Source organism: Polyodon spathula, chromosome 1, assembly GCF_017654505.1.
Source record: "Polyodon spathula isolate WHYD16114869_AA chromosome 1, ASM1765450v1, whole genome shotgun sequence".
NCBI lineage: Eukaryota > Metazoa > Chordata > Actinopteri > Acipenseriformes > Polyodontidae > Polyodon > Polyodon spathula.
Window position 1 is genome coordinate 29270881 of NC_054534.1, and position 15436 is coordinate 29286316.

General features: G+C 37.4%; 1 protein-coding gene across 1 annotated transcript; it reads left to right on the plus strand.

Annotated features, from left to right (window-relative positions):
- The first annotated feature begins 2972 nt into the window (after window positions 1-2972).
- On the plus strand, window positions 2973-14082 carry LOC121318226 (protein shisa-like-2B). The gene is made up of 3 exons (XM_041254715.1): window positions 2973-3163; window positions 8803-8957; window positions 13958-14082. The coding sequence occupies exons 1-3, from the start codon at window positions 2973-2975 to the stop codon at window positions 14080-14082; spliced, it is 471 nt and encodes a 156-aa protein (XP_041110649.1).
- Window positions 14083-15436: the final 1354 nt, after the last annotated feature.

Sequence of the window (15436 nt, forward strand, 5' to 3'; positions counted from 1 at the left end):
TCCCAGCCGCAATAGAATCTTATTATTGTATTCAGACTGAGAACACGTTTCCTATTATTATTATTATTATTATTATTATTATTATTATTATTATTATTATTATTATTATTATTATTATTTATAATCCTTTGTTACTCTTGGCATCAACTATATACAGTTTACACCACTGAATTTCATGATTATCAACAGGGCTAGCCAAAACCTAGCATGTTTTATGCTGCCCACGTGTAAGCAGACATTTGATAAGTTAAAAACGCGTTATTCTTTTAAATATTCGTTACTGTATCTGTATGCTTTATCTGTATTGTATATATTTGTGAACGGTAAGAAATATAATTACCTGGTTACTGTAGAAATGCTTAAGATCTTCAGTTATAGGTATATTGATTTAAACAGGATCCTTGTTCAACCGCACTATTAGCACTGGAATATCAACTCGGGAACGTTAGCACCAGTCACAGCTTCAGTGGGGCAGTGACGTGATCGATTTTTTTTTTTTGTCTTTTTACATTCAGGTTGCTCCCCTGAGTCTAGAATAGTTTGAATTGTGGTTGTGGGTGCTGTGGTTCAAGAGATGTGACTGGATGTGTTTTTAGGTGGATTTTAACGGGTTGAAATGTAGCAGTTCGATTTTTTAAACATACTTGCTAAATTCTCAAACCAAATTAAAACCTGAATCATACTGTTTTGTAGCCTGCAATCATACCTATCAAGTGATACCTTGGAGAAGGTGAAAGCACCAGGGGTTATTGAAATATTAATTTAAGTACAATTCCCACTGAAACGCATAGGAGCGTTTTTTCCTTTGTACGTTTTTTTTGTTGTTGTTATTTAGTGCAGGTGTCGAATTAAAACTCAGGAAAGCTGTTTTGTCAGTCAGACCCCTGGCTATGTAACCATGGCCTAGTTGAAACGAAAGCACCAGGCATGTGGAAGAAAAAGGGTAAAAACGAACTTGACACCAAACCGCAAAGTTACAAATTCCCATAGGATTACATGTAAATCAACAAAAAAGCAATAACTTTTTTTTTTTTTTTTTTAAATAAAAACCGTTTCTCAACGGATTGGTCTCAAATTTGGTGCATAATTTCACACTGTCAACCTGATATAGGAACTGTTGTTACGGTGTCTCTACAACTTACTGTTTCAGAGAAAAAAGCATTTTGCATTGCTGTGGCTCAATCTTTTTTTTTCTTATAAATCAGTCTTTAAAAGAATCATCCCATAAACACAGCACACTGTTAGGCACTATTTGTCTGATACTACAGCCATTTAAATGAAGTTTCTACATGGTTGCATGGCTGAGAAACACTTAAAAGGTGACTTCTAGATTCATTATCTACATGTACAACAAATACTGTGCACCAAATTTCCAATTGACCCCAAATGCTGTGTGCACACTCAGCGTGACATATTAAGTCTAGAACACTTTGAATGGTGTATGTGGGTACTGTGGTTCCAGAGTTGTGCCCAAAAAGCACTGCTTTTTAAGGCATAGAATGGTGCATTAAATGGTGCAGGTACTTTTCATCAAGGGAAGTTGGTAAATTCAAAATCCTGTTGAAGTCATGAATAAAAGAATTGATGTTTGGACCTGAATTATCTTGCATCGTCTCATCTCTTCTCGCCATCTCTATTCTTTCTTCACTCTGAACAGCTGGTACACTACACAGATGATAGAAGTAGAATGGAGAAAAAATGATGGAGCATCAAGAAGGAGATGGAGGAAGGCGCGTCTGGAGCCGACACACCACTGCTGACCAAGTAGAGGATGGCAGCAGAAGGGGGCAAAGCCAGATGAAAGTGGAGGCGAAGCGGACGGGAAGATGAGAACACAAGCCGCCTAACTGGGGTGCTGAGGGGAGCACAGCTAGTTCTACTGAACCTTGCTCCCGATAACCTGGAGAGCTATACAGCACTGAGTGAGGCTATCGCATGCCAAACAGGAGGAGTTTTACTGAAACTGAGATACTTAATACTCCAGTAAACTATGATAACCACCATAGTAAAATGCTGAATCTTTGTAAGGGATTTGTTTAAAAAGTTAAGGATCACAAAATGTGATCATATTAATAGGTTTTCACGGTATTTAAAAAAGAATAAAAAAAGGAATGAGCTCAATATATAAATACAGTGCATTTAACGATTCCAGATAATGTACCGTACATGTAACGTACCTTGCCTTTTGACAACTGTCACAGTGTGTCATCTCTGTGCATCTTTTAAAATGTGTGTTGTAGCTGGTTATCCACAAATGCCATCAGTGCCATCCATGCTAGATCTAGCTTTTCTTAATGTACCTATGCTGCATCATCTACAGCCAGACCCACATTTGCCACCATTTACTTGAACTGAACACCACATCCTTAGATGCACCTACCTTTGAAACTGGCTCCCTCCTTCATAGCTTCCCTGACCCGATACTTTCACCTTATCAATCAACAACTATTCACACGGTCTGTAAGTAAATGAAACCTTCAGTCATTTCTATTGAGAGCTTAAAAAAAGAAAGACAGAAAGAAATACTAAAAATAAAAAAGTAACATTGATTATCCTTGGATTTCTGCTTTAGAGTTAAAAGAAATGTAATACAGTATCCTTGCTCACAGACCAACGCTGATGACAAGCCCTTTAGCCCTCCTCCTTTATATCACTGGAGTTACCTGCTCTAGTCAAAAACCTCAGAGATTGTGTGAACAGAAGCTGCTAGAGAGAGAGCGAGAGCGAGAGCGAGAGAGAGAGAGAGACAGAGAGAGAGAGAGATATCCTAGTTTTATGCTGATGCTGGAAAAGAGCCTGTTTGCGAACTGTATCGAGCTTTTGAAGTTAAGACAAGGCTGTTCTCAGCTTCAACACTAAGAAGCCTCTGCTGCTCTAAGATCTACAAACACTCTGAGAATTGGTCACTCAAGGTGATAAAGAAGGCTTCTACAAGTTTCATCATAACCAGTGTGTACCCCTGTCTGCTGAAAATGGCAGATGAAATGGAGACCTGTGTGTCTTACTACACACCAGACAGGAAGTTTGTGCAGAAGTTTTCTTGCCCAAGGCTGGAGGAGACCTCTGACCAAGTGTATTGCTGTGGGTTTGTGGACTTCAAATACTGTTGCAACGAACCTGGCAATTATTTCCCCTATGAACATGGATACATGTGGAGCCTCAGGTAAGCAGCACTTTATGGTTTGATTTGATACTGTAATTATCATTCACCATCATCATGGCCACTTATTGTGACACACATTTTAAACTAAATGGGGGATTTTGTGGGTGACTTTTTTTATTTTTATAGGGACCCTTTTCTTGTGGTAAACTGTAGTAAAAACATATCTGTAGTAGAGCATAGTAAAACCGGAGTACAAGTATGATAAAGCCCAGGGATCACAGATGACACGGTACATGCATACTAACCTGCTAAACTACTGTGCAAATCTACTGTGGTAAAGTTTAACATAAAAGCATTTTCAATCATTTTATGCAAGAATCACAGAAATAAAGACAGCAACTTGCCATTCCTGCGATGGAATCTAAGATATATGTACCCTAGTGGTCTTCAACTTCAAGAGTAAAAATTACCAACATTTGTCAAGAATTAAAAATGTCTAGCATAACGGGAAGAGTTGTGTGATGCATTGCCTTTGTGGACAGGGAGACGAGATGAGGTTAAAAGCTCTGTAACACAAGGCTAGATAAGTCTTTGTGATTGTTATTTGCATGCTTGTCTTAGAACAGTGGTAATGAAAATGCTTCTGCCATACTCACTAACCAGCCTATCAATAAACAATATCTATGTCTCTGATGAATACATATTAAAGATTACAATGCAAGGATTTGAAAACAGAAGGCAACAATAATATCTTAGCTGTATGTGGATCCCACAAGATGCAAACCAGTCACAGTTAATAGCTGGTTCTCATTAGAAGTCACTAGTCACACTGAATTAAGAAACAATATTAAAAATAAATAACATGTTGGCTTCTGCCATCTTCATACAGCAACTTAACAGGTACTCAGACTGCTGTTACTTATTTTAGGTCTTTCATTGTTTAAAGAATACATATAGATTAAAAGTTCTGTTTTATACACTGAAGACTGATTATCACTATGTAACACAATTTTTGTTCCTGGGTAGTAAGTGTTATTTCCTAATTGCTTATGCCTCAAAATTATAGAAAGTGGCTATTATTCCCCACAAACTTTGCTTTTGTGACCAGGACAGTGATATTTCAAAATATCACTATTTCCAATGGGAAAACGGGCAAATGTGTGTCTTTTCGTACACATAAAGTCAGAAAAAAACAACATATGAATCCAAATTAACATGTATTTATACTAAAGTAATACAAAAATGACTACAAAAGATTTAGAAGTGAGTAGTTTTTCGAGATTTACGATTATACTGTATTTACTTTGATAAAGTCAGCAGTTCCCTCTGCTGGGTAGTGCATTTCAAAGCAAAGATTCAACCATGACCACCAAGGCGCTTTCAAAAGAACCCCGGGACAAAGTTGTTGAAAGGCACAGATCAGGGGATAGGTATAAAAAATATAAAAGCCTTTGAATATCCCTTGGAGCACGGTCAAAACGATTATTAAGAAGTGGAAGGTGTGTGGCACCACTAAGATCCTGCCTAGATCAGGCCGTCCCTCCAAACTGGATGACCGAGCAAGAAGGAGACTGATCAGAGAGGCTACCAAGAGACGTTGACAGGTGCTACCACTAGGATACCAGCAATGGTAGAGTCAAATTTAATAAAAAATAAAAAGCTAAAAATAAAAATTTGCCAGGCAAGGTGACTGCTAACCTCACTAAAAGAGACGTGATGAAATCCTCTATATACTTAGTTTGGGATCAAATCCCCTAATCAAAGTCCTGGCCTCCCCGGTCTTCCTGACAGTCCTGGCTGGGCAGTGCCTTTACGTTATCCTGCGGAGCGGAAGCTCTCCTCCTCAGTGTAAACATAGCAAGCTTTTGCTCAGTGCACATCTGCATGGCTATTGCTGGGCAGTAGCCTTGAACACCAGCGCTGTGCAGGTGCCCCGGGCACGCCCCCTGCCAATCAGGACCTATACCTCATTGGCATGTTAATGTTCTACTATTGGTTGTGTGACCTAAAGAACCTGTATTTCATTGGTTCTGTTTTTATCTCTGTAAACATTTCATGCTGTGTTAAAGAACAACTAGTACCTGAAAAACATTAAAATTAGATTGTGTTGTTTTATTTTGAGGTATACATTAAAACATGGCATGCCGCACACGGTGCTTTCTCGAGAATGCCTAAACAACTTCCATTAAGAAAACAGGGACACACCCATTCAGATCCAGTACGTTATGTTGTTTTTGGTCTTAATTGCATTTGTCATATTTTCCAGTCTTTTACATCCTTTTTAATGCAATTGATCACATATTTCAACCTTTAAGAAAATAGTATACAAATATCTGTGATATGCAATACATTGGGTCTTCTAAACTTCTTGTGCAACTTTGCGGTCATTTCTCATTTTATATAAAAATATACCAAAGGCCTTGAATATCCCTTGGAGTATGGTCAAGACGATTATTAAGAAGTGGAAGGTGTATGGCATCACCAAGACCCTGCCTTGATCAGGCTGTCCCTCCAAACTGGATCACCGAGCAAGAAGGAGACTGATCAGAGAGGCTACCAAGAGGCCAATGGCAAGACTGGTCAAAGTGTGCATGTGACAACAATATCCGAAGCACTCCACAAATCTGACCTGTATGGTAAGGTGGCAAGAAGGAAGCCATTACTCAAGAAAGCCCACCTTGAATCCTGTTTGAAGGATGCAAAAAAACACTCAGGAGATTCTGTAGCCATGTGGCAAAAAGTCTGGTGGTGTGACAAAACTAAAATGGAACTTTTTGGCCTAAATGCAAAGCGTTATGTTTGGAGCAAACCCAACACAGCGCATTACCCAAAGAACACCATCCCTACTGTGAAGCATGGTGGTGGCAGCATCATGTTATGGGGATGTTTCTCATTGGCAGGGACTGGGGCACTTGTCAGGATAGAAGGGAAAATGAATGGAGCAAAGTACAGAGAAGTCCTTGAGGAAAACCTGCTGCCTTCTGCAAGAAAGCTGAAACTGGGATGGAAGTTCACCGTTCAGCATGACAATGACTCAAAACACACAGCCAAAGCTACACTGGAGTGGCTAAGAAACAAAAAGGTAAATGTCCTTCAGTGGCCCTGTCAGAGCCCTGACCTAAATCCAATCGAAAATCTGTGGCATAATTTGAAGATTGCTGTCCAGCAACACTCCCCAAGGAACTTGACAGAGCTTGAACAGTTTTGTAAAGAAGAATGGTTAAATATTGCTAAATCTAGGTGTGCAAAGTTGGTAGAGACCTATCCCAACAGACTTACAGCTGTAATTGCTGCAAAAGGTGCTTCCACCAAGTATTAACTCAGGGGGGTGGAGACTCATCCAATTCTGATCTTTCAGTTTTGTATTTTTAATATATATATATATATATATATATATATATATATATATATATATATATATATATATATATATATATATATATATATTTCTCAATAAAACATTTTTCCCCTTAACAGTGTGGAGTATGGTGTATGGAAAAGTGGAAAAAAATCCTCATTTAAATGTATGAAACTCTGAGGTACTGACACAACAAAATGTGAAAAAAGTTCAAGGGGTTGTAGATTTTCTATAGGCACTGTATATATATATATACAGTACACACACACACTGAAAAAAATATAAACGCAACATGCAAAAATTCAAAGATTTTACTGAGTTAGAGTTCATATAAGGAAATCAGTCAATTGAAATAAATTCATTAGGCCCTAATCTATGGATTTCACATGACTGGGAATACAGATATGCATTTGTTGGTCACAGATACCTTAAAAAAAAGAGGTAGGGGCGTGGATCAGAAAACCAGTCAATATCTGGTGTGACCACCATTTGCCTCATGCAGCGCGACACATCTCCTTCGTATAGAGTTGATCAGGCTATTGATTGTGCTCTGTGGAATATTGTCCCACTCCTCTTCAATGGCTGTGCGACGTTGCTGGATATTGGCGGGAACTGGAACACGCTGTCGTACACGTCGATCCAGAGCATCCCAAACATGCTCAATGGGTGACATGTCTGCTGATTATGCAGGCCATGGAAGAACTGGGACATTTTCAGCTTCCAGGAATTGTGTACAGATCCTTGCGACATGGGGCCGTGCATTATCATGCTGAAACATGAGGTGATGGCGGTGGATGAATGGCACGACAATGGGCCTCAGGATCTCGTCACGGTATCTCTGTGCATTCAAATTGCCATCGATAAAATGCAATTGTGGTTTTTGTCCGTAGCTTATGCCTGCCCATACCATAACCCCACCGCCACCATGGGGCACTCTGTTCACAACATTGACATCAGCAAACCGCTCACCTACACGACGACATACACACTGTCTGCCATCTCCCCGGTACAGTTGAAACTGGGATTCATCCGTGAAGAGCACATTTCTCCAGCATGCCAGTGGCCATCGAAAGTGAGCATTTGCCCACTGAAGTCGGTTACGACGCCGAACTGCAGTCAGGTCAAGACCCTGGTGAGGACAACGAGCACGCAGATGAGCTTCACTGAGATGGTTTCTGACTGTCTGTGCAGAAATTCTTCGGTTGTGCAAACCCACAGTTTCATCAGCTGTCTGAGTGGCTGGTGCCAGACGATCCCACAGGTGAAGAAGCCAGATGTGGAGGTCCTGGGCTGGCGTGGTTACACGTGGTCTGCGGTTGTGAGGCCGGTTGGACGTACTGCCAAATTCTCTAAAACGACGTTGGAGGAGGCTTATGGTAGAGAAATGAACATTCAATTCTCTGGCAACAGCTCTGGTGGACATTCCTGCAGTCAGCATGCCAATTGCAGGCTCCCTCAAAACTTGAGACATCTGTGGCATTGTGTTGTGTGACAAAACTGCACATTTTAGAGTGGCCTTTTATTGTCCTGCACAATCATGCTGTTTAATCAGTTTCTTGATATTCCACACCTGTCAGGTGGATGGATTATCTTGGCAAAGGAGAAATGCTCACTAACAGGGACTTAAACAAATTTGTGCAAAAAATTTGAGAGAAATAAGCTTTTTGTGCGAATGGAAAATTTCTGGGATCTTTTATTTCAGCTCAAGAAACATGGGACCAACAATTTTCACGTTGCGTTTATATTTTTGTTCAGTGTGTGTGTGTGTGTGTGTGTGTGTGTGTGTGTGTGTGTGTGTGTGTGTGTGTGTGTGTATATATATATATATGAGGTACTGCAAAGAAAAAAACTTTTTGGAAGGTGTATTAAAAAGTTTAAATGTTTGAAAATAACTTATTTCAGGTTGTTTTAAAGCCCTTCTTCAGCTATGTAGAAAAAAAAACGTGGTGCAATATATATATATATATATATATATATATATATATATATATATATATATATATATATATATATATATATATGTGTGTGTGTGTGTGTGTGTGTGTGTGTGTGTGTGTGTGTGTGTGTTAGTGTTGCTAAGTGGGGAGGTGTGGTGCTAATATTCCCAGTACCTCTACTAGATTATGGGCACCATATGCTATGAGAATTTAAATACTGTAGTTCATAGTCAGTTGCAGGACTTAGCAAGATGATTGTATAAAACTGTAATTGGGTTGTATCAGATTCACTATTTCCAAGAAGATATGCTTGAGAAAATCTATTTAAAAAATACTGATATGTGGAGTATGTATTGTATGGTTTCCATGGACCTTGGATTCACTCTTCTTATTTTTTTGTTCAGTATAGGCGCACTGATTGGACTGGGAATCGCTGCCCTTGTTCTTCTGGCGTTCCTCATCAGTGTGTGTGTGCTCTGTTATCTGTTTCTCTACACCAAGCCTCAAAGATTAGATTCTGGGCTGAAGCTACACAATCTTGAGAATGCTTCTACAAGAGGTTAGTAGAAAGTGCTGCAGAGAATATGTTTACTTTAAAACTCCATACAAACATATAAAAAGCTCACTGTGGTTCTTTTGCACATTTTACAGTTACACGTTTTCTTTGTCTATACTGTGTGTTTCTCATGCTTTGTCATGGTTAAACATGGATATTACCATAATGCCTTACCATACTTTTCTGTGACTTGACATGCTTGTCCTGCACTGTGCCTTTTAATAAGCATTACTATATTTTGCTTTTATGCTTCTGTGTTGTACTGCTTTGCACTTTTATCAGGGGATTTCTTTTAGGTAAAGGAGTTTGGGAGGGCCACAGCACTGGCTCAATTGACAATTATGTCACCTAAAGTTTACCCATGAAGACACTCAGCCAAACAGGAGTCTGTAATATGAAAAAAATATATAATTGCAGCAAATGTTTAGGAAAAGTTGATTTTTATTTTTAATTATTTATGTTTGAATAAAATTTGGGCAAGCAGTTTTGAATATATACCCTTCCTTTGACACTTTAGAGTAAATGGCTTTGTGAATTTCCCCCCATAATGTCTTATTTTGAGATTTAGTAAAAGTCTCAAACCCATAATTTACAATCTCAACTTTGATATGGACAGCATACCTGGTATGACCCATTTTAATGTGTATATTATATATATATATATATATATATATATATATATATATATATATATATATATATATATATATATATTAGCTCAAAGAGCCAGCTGCCCAACGTTTCGATATGTTGTACATATCTTTCTCAAGGGAGCCTGTGTTTGAATCAAAACATTGGAGGTATTTATAGGTGTTTGACGGCATGACAACTACTTGTTATTGTTTATATTCAAATCCATGATTTATTCTTACATGATGTAATGGTGTTCTATATGTGACATCACTTTTACTTATATCTTTAAATCTATATTAATTCTAATTAACATTATTTTATATAAACTTATATTTATATTATCATGCAATGCTGGCTCTGAGGATCAGCCTTGATATGGTCTCCCCAGCGTATCAGCATGCACAACTTTTGAATTAATTTTGTTTATTTAATTATTTTTAACTTTTATATATATTTATTGGAATTAATTAGTTCATTCTTTTCTGTTGAGTCCCGCTGGCATAATTGTGTTCAGTCTATTTATCCATTTACTTTCTTTTATTCTTCTATATGTCGCATTATCTAATTTTACTTGTTCTAATACTACAAACTTTATATCATTTATGTCATGTCCTTGACTGGTGAAGTGCTGTACTATTGGTTCATTAATTTTTTTATTTCTAATTAATGAAAGGTTGTTCTGAATTCTTTTATATAAAGTTGTTCCAGTCTGTCCAACATATTTTATTTCATCACATTTTTCACATTCTATTCCATAAACAACATTGCTATTTTTACAGTAGGTATTAGTTTTTAGTGGATATGTGGTGTTCTTATGTTTAATTATATTTCTACTTTTGTCTATGTATTTACAAACTTTACATGTACTAGTGCAAGTATTTGTAGAACCTATTCTGTCAATTATTATTTTATGTTTACTGTGAACTAGAATATCACCTAAATAACTGGGGCCTTAAGAAACACTTTTTTCAATTTTTCTGAATTATGTAGAATACGCAAGTGTTTCCAAACTATCTTAGAAATATTGAGCAAAAGTTTAGAGTACGTCATTACTAATGGGACTCTCTTGACCTTTTTATCTCTATTTTTATAATATAGTAGATCATCTCTTTTTAGTTTATCCACTTTTCTTAACTCTGTCTCTATAATTCTTTCTTTGTATCCTCTTTTTTTAAGATTTGTTTTTAATACATGTCTTTGTTTTACATAGTCACTTTCTTTAGAGCATTTATATTTTGTGTAATTCGGCAGGGATCTGGTTACAATTCACTATCCCTGCAGTAAAATAGGGGAGGACCTAAAGAGATATGCAAGATTGAGGTTATATCTTCCTGCCAACCCCGCTTCCCAGTGAGTGATCATAGAGGTGTGTGTTACAGTAGTTTTACTCAGATTCCTACTATCCCTGCTCAATCATTTGCACTAGACGGGACTGATCTACGTTTATGCTTATTTAATGTCAGGTCTCTGTTTAATAAGGCTGAGTTAATTAGTGATTTTATTCAGAATTATGGCATTGATATTTTATCATTAAGTGAAACTTGTCTTGGACCTAATGACAATGTCTTACTGATTGAGGCTTCCCCACCTTATTATTACCTTACCTTATTACATTACCTGTTCATATTGTAATTATCTATCGACCACCTAAATCAAACCCGTTATTTTTAGCTGAATCTAGTGACTTACTGTCTTCATTGACAGTCCATTATGATATCATTCTTCTAATGGGTGATTGTAACCTATTCTGTGGAATTTATGAGGCTACTGGATTCATTAGATTATATCCACCATGTAGAAGGTCCCACACACACTCTAGACCTGGTAATCTCTCATGGTTTCATTGTTAAAGATGCATTAACTACAGATCTCACCTTTTCTGACCATCTTGCTATTCTTTTTGAGGTTAGCATACCAGTAACTACAAAATCCATGGAACGTACACTTACATCTCGGGATATTAATTCCTTAATTGCTGGTAAATTTTCTGATATACTGAGTTTATTATCAGTCCCAGGGGGCTTATCTGTAGATGAGATGGTGAATACCTACAACACCTCAGTGACTGGTATCTTAGATGTTGTAGCGCCAGTCAAAATTCAGAGGGTGTTTTTTAAAAAAAGCTCACCGTGGTTAATGATGCTACTCACAAATTGAAATATGAGGGTCAGAAATTAGAAAGATAGCGGGTAACGAAACTGCATGTTCACTACACTATATGGAAGGACCACCTGGCTAAATATAGGAAGGCTCTGGCATTGGCAAGATCAACATATTACTCTAACTTCATTGAAACTAATAAAAATAATCCTAGATTTCTTTTTGCTACAATTGATAAATTAATGAATCCTTCTCCAAATAGTTCCACCCTTGATATTGGTTTTATTCCTAGCTGTAATGACTTCTTAAATCACTTTAAAAATAAAATACTATACATTAGAATCAGATTCCACAAACATATTCTATTAAGGAGGCTCGTTGCACAGTATTACCTATTAGTGCCTCTAAGGCTACTATGGAGGTATTTTCATTGATTACCCTTCAAGAGCTGACAGCTTTGATTCAGCACAAGAGAACTATGGCATGTTCTCTTGACCCCAATCCTACAGAATTATTAAAAAACACTTTTGGAGTTATTATTACCCACGTTTTAAAAATTATAAATAGTTCTCTTTCATCCAGTATTGTTCCCTCAGCACTTAAGGTAGATATAGTAAAGCCAACGCTTGAGAAAGAAACTACAGGCCCATCTCCAATCTTCCATTCTTAGATAAGGTTTTAGAAAGGGTTGTTGCATTTCAAATACAACGTTTTTTAACTCTTTGTGGTGTATCTGAGAAATTTCAGTCCAGATTTTGTGCTACACATAGTACAGAGACAGCCCTTGTCAAAGTTTTAAATCACCTACTGATAAGCTCTGACTTGGGCTTTCCATCAGTTCTAATTCTTCTTGATCTAAATGCTGCTTTTGACATCGTAGACCACTCCATCTTATTAAATCGGCTCATATACTTAGTGGGACTGTCTGGCCTCGTCTTATCCTGGTTTCAATCTTACCTATTTGATAGGTATCAATTTGTCTGTGTTGGGGAGGAAAAATCAGCATTGACAGAAGTTGATTGCGGTGTTCCACAAGGTTCTATTCTGGGTCCATTGCTATTTTCATTATATATGTTACCATTGGGTGATATGGTTAGGAAACATGGTGTGAACTTCCACTGCTATGCAGATGACACCCAGCTGTATTTGTCTTTAAAACCTGGTGATACTTCTGTCGGGTGTTATTTGCTGCTTGCCTTGCTGATATCAAGTGCTGGATGACTCAAAACTTCTGATTGTTGAATTCAGCTAAAACAGAGGTTATGTTTGTGGCTCCCGTAACCAACAAAAAATGCAAGATTGCATGAGTTTGACCCTAGTAGTCTTTTATCAAATCCTAAAACTGAAATAAAAAATTTGGGGGTTCTCTTTGATCCTGATTTATCATTTGAGTCTCATATTAGGGTAGTTTCTAAAGTATCCTTCTATCACTTGAGAAACATAGCCAGACTGAGACCTATTATCTCCTTATCTGACGCCGAGAGGCTAACACATGACTTTGTTTCATCTAGAATTGATTACTGGAAGGCACTCCTCTCTGGCATCCCAAAACGCGCGATGTCCCGCCTACAGCTTGTTCAGAATACCGCTGCTAGAATTTTGACTAAAACCAAAAAAAATGAGCATATCACCCCTGTTTTAGCCTCCTTGCACTGGCTCCCTGTACAATACAGAATTGATTTTATTATTGACCTATAAAGCCTTGAATGGAGCAGCACCTAACTATTTGCAGGAGCTACTAACCGCTTGTCTCCCAAATCACAACCTTAGATCACAGGAAGTGGGGCTGCTCGTTGTTCCCAGGGTCAATAAAATCAATACGGGACAGAGGGAGGGATTTTTCTTTTAGAGCTGGGTCTGTGGGTATTTTTAAGTCTAAACTTAAAAAAAAAAACTTTAAATGGCGTTTTTATCTTAGTGGTTTTAATGCAACATAATTGCTAGCTTTTAATGATTATTATTATTATTATTATTATTATTATTTGTATTTTATTGTATTTATGTACAGCGCCTTGTGATACTCCCGTATGAAAGGCTCTATATAAATGAAATAACTAAATAATACATTACTTTGTTTGCCTGACTGTTACCACTTGGTCCACCCTTTCACAAAATGTTAATGCAGCTGTACTGTATATGAAATATGCATTTTCTTTGTTGGTGTTTGTCTGGATGTATGTATGTGGATGAGTATCTGAGCAGGGTATTTTGAAAGGATGTCTCCATACAACTGTGCATGCTGAGGTGTTTTCTTCTTGTGCTTTTTATAGAAACTATGAACAACAAGACAAAGCCAGAGGCCTCAGATAAAAGAACAGGCTCATCATCAAGAGGAGAGACCTCATCTGGGGCTGTAAAAATACTGAATGAAAAATTGCAGGCTACTGTGACATAGTTGGAAGTCACAAACATCTAGCAACAAGCAACAATTTGGGATACACAAAACAAAAACAACATGTAAATGCAGTGTATTGAGACACAAATGTATTCTTCTGAAACAAACATTTCAGCCAGTCTGTTTCAATGCTTTACACATGGCTATGTGTATGCTCTAATAACATACACTTTAGTAATATCTGTATCTGTGAACTTCTGACTAAATTATTGGGTGATTATATGTTCTTGCTTGTTTGTTGATATTGTATTGTGTCATATTTTTTACATAACATAGAATGAACATACTGTAAATTTGGGCCCATAAACACCATAAACTGAATACAATTTTAAACTGTGAAGAACAATACTTTAGATTCAGTAACTTGACAGAGCTTGATGGTAATGTTCCATGAAGCACAAATCCTGCTCCATCATTGCCCAGACCTTAACAGTCCTCCCACTTTTGGGCATTATTAACTTTTTTCAAACCATAGAATGTGAAATGTTTGATAAAGCCTGCTGCGAATATATAAGGTTATGATGGAAATTAAAAATGAACATCAAAACACATACACACACACACATACAGACGTGCTCAAATTTGTTGGTACCCTTACAGCTCATTGAAATAATGCTTCATTCCTCCTGAAAAGTGATGAAATTGAAAGCTGTTTTATCATGTATACATGTCTTTGGTATGTCATAGAATAAAAAAAAGAAGCTGTGAAAAGAGATGAATTATTGTTTATTCTACAAAGATATTCTAAAATGGCCTGGACACATTTGTTGGTACCCCTTAGAAAATATAATAAATAATTGGATTATAGTGATATTTCAAACTAATTAGTTTCTTTAATTAGTATCACACATGTCTCCAATCTTGTAATCAGTCATTCAGCTTATTTAAATGGAGAAAAGTAGTCACTGTGCTGTTTGGTATCATTGTGTGCACCACACTGAACATGGACCAGAGAAAGCAAAGGAGAGAGTTGTCTGAGGAGATCAGAAAGAAAATACTAGACAAGCATGGTAAAGGTAATAATAAAGGCTACAAGACCATCTCCAAGCAGTTTCATGTTCCTGCGACAACAGTTGCAAATATTATTAAGAAGTTTAAGGTCCATGGAACTGTAGGCAACCTCCCTGGGCATGGCCGCAAGAGAAAAATCGACCCCAGATTGAACAGAAGGATAGTGTGAATGGTAGAAAAAGTACCAAGGATAACTGCCAAAGTGATACAAGCTGAACTCCAAGGTGAAGGTACGTCAATTTCTGATCACACTATCCGTCGCTTTTTTAGCGAAAGTGAGCTCCATGGAAGAAGACACAGGAGGACTCCACTTTTGAAAGAAAAACATAATAAAGGCAGACTG

Excerpts from the sequence above, each read along its gene's own strand:
- LOC121318226 (XM_041254715.1), top strand. The coding sequence starts at position 2,973 with ATGGCAGATGAAATGGAGACCTGTGTGTCTTACTACACACCAGACAGG. Across the intron at positions 3,164-8,802 it reads GGATACATGTGGAGCCTCAG|TATAGGCGCACTGATTGGAC; the intron begins GTAAGCAGCACT and ends TTTTTTGTTCAG. Across the intron at positions 8,958-13,957 it reads TGAGAATGCTTCTACAAGAG|AAACTATGAACAACAAGACA; the intron begins GTTAGTAGAAAG and ends TGCTTTTTATAG.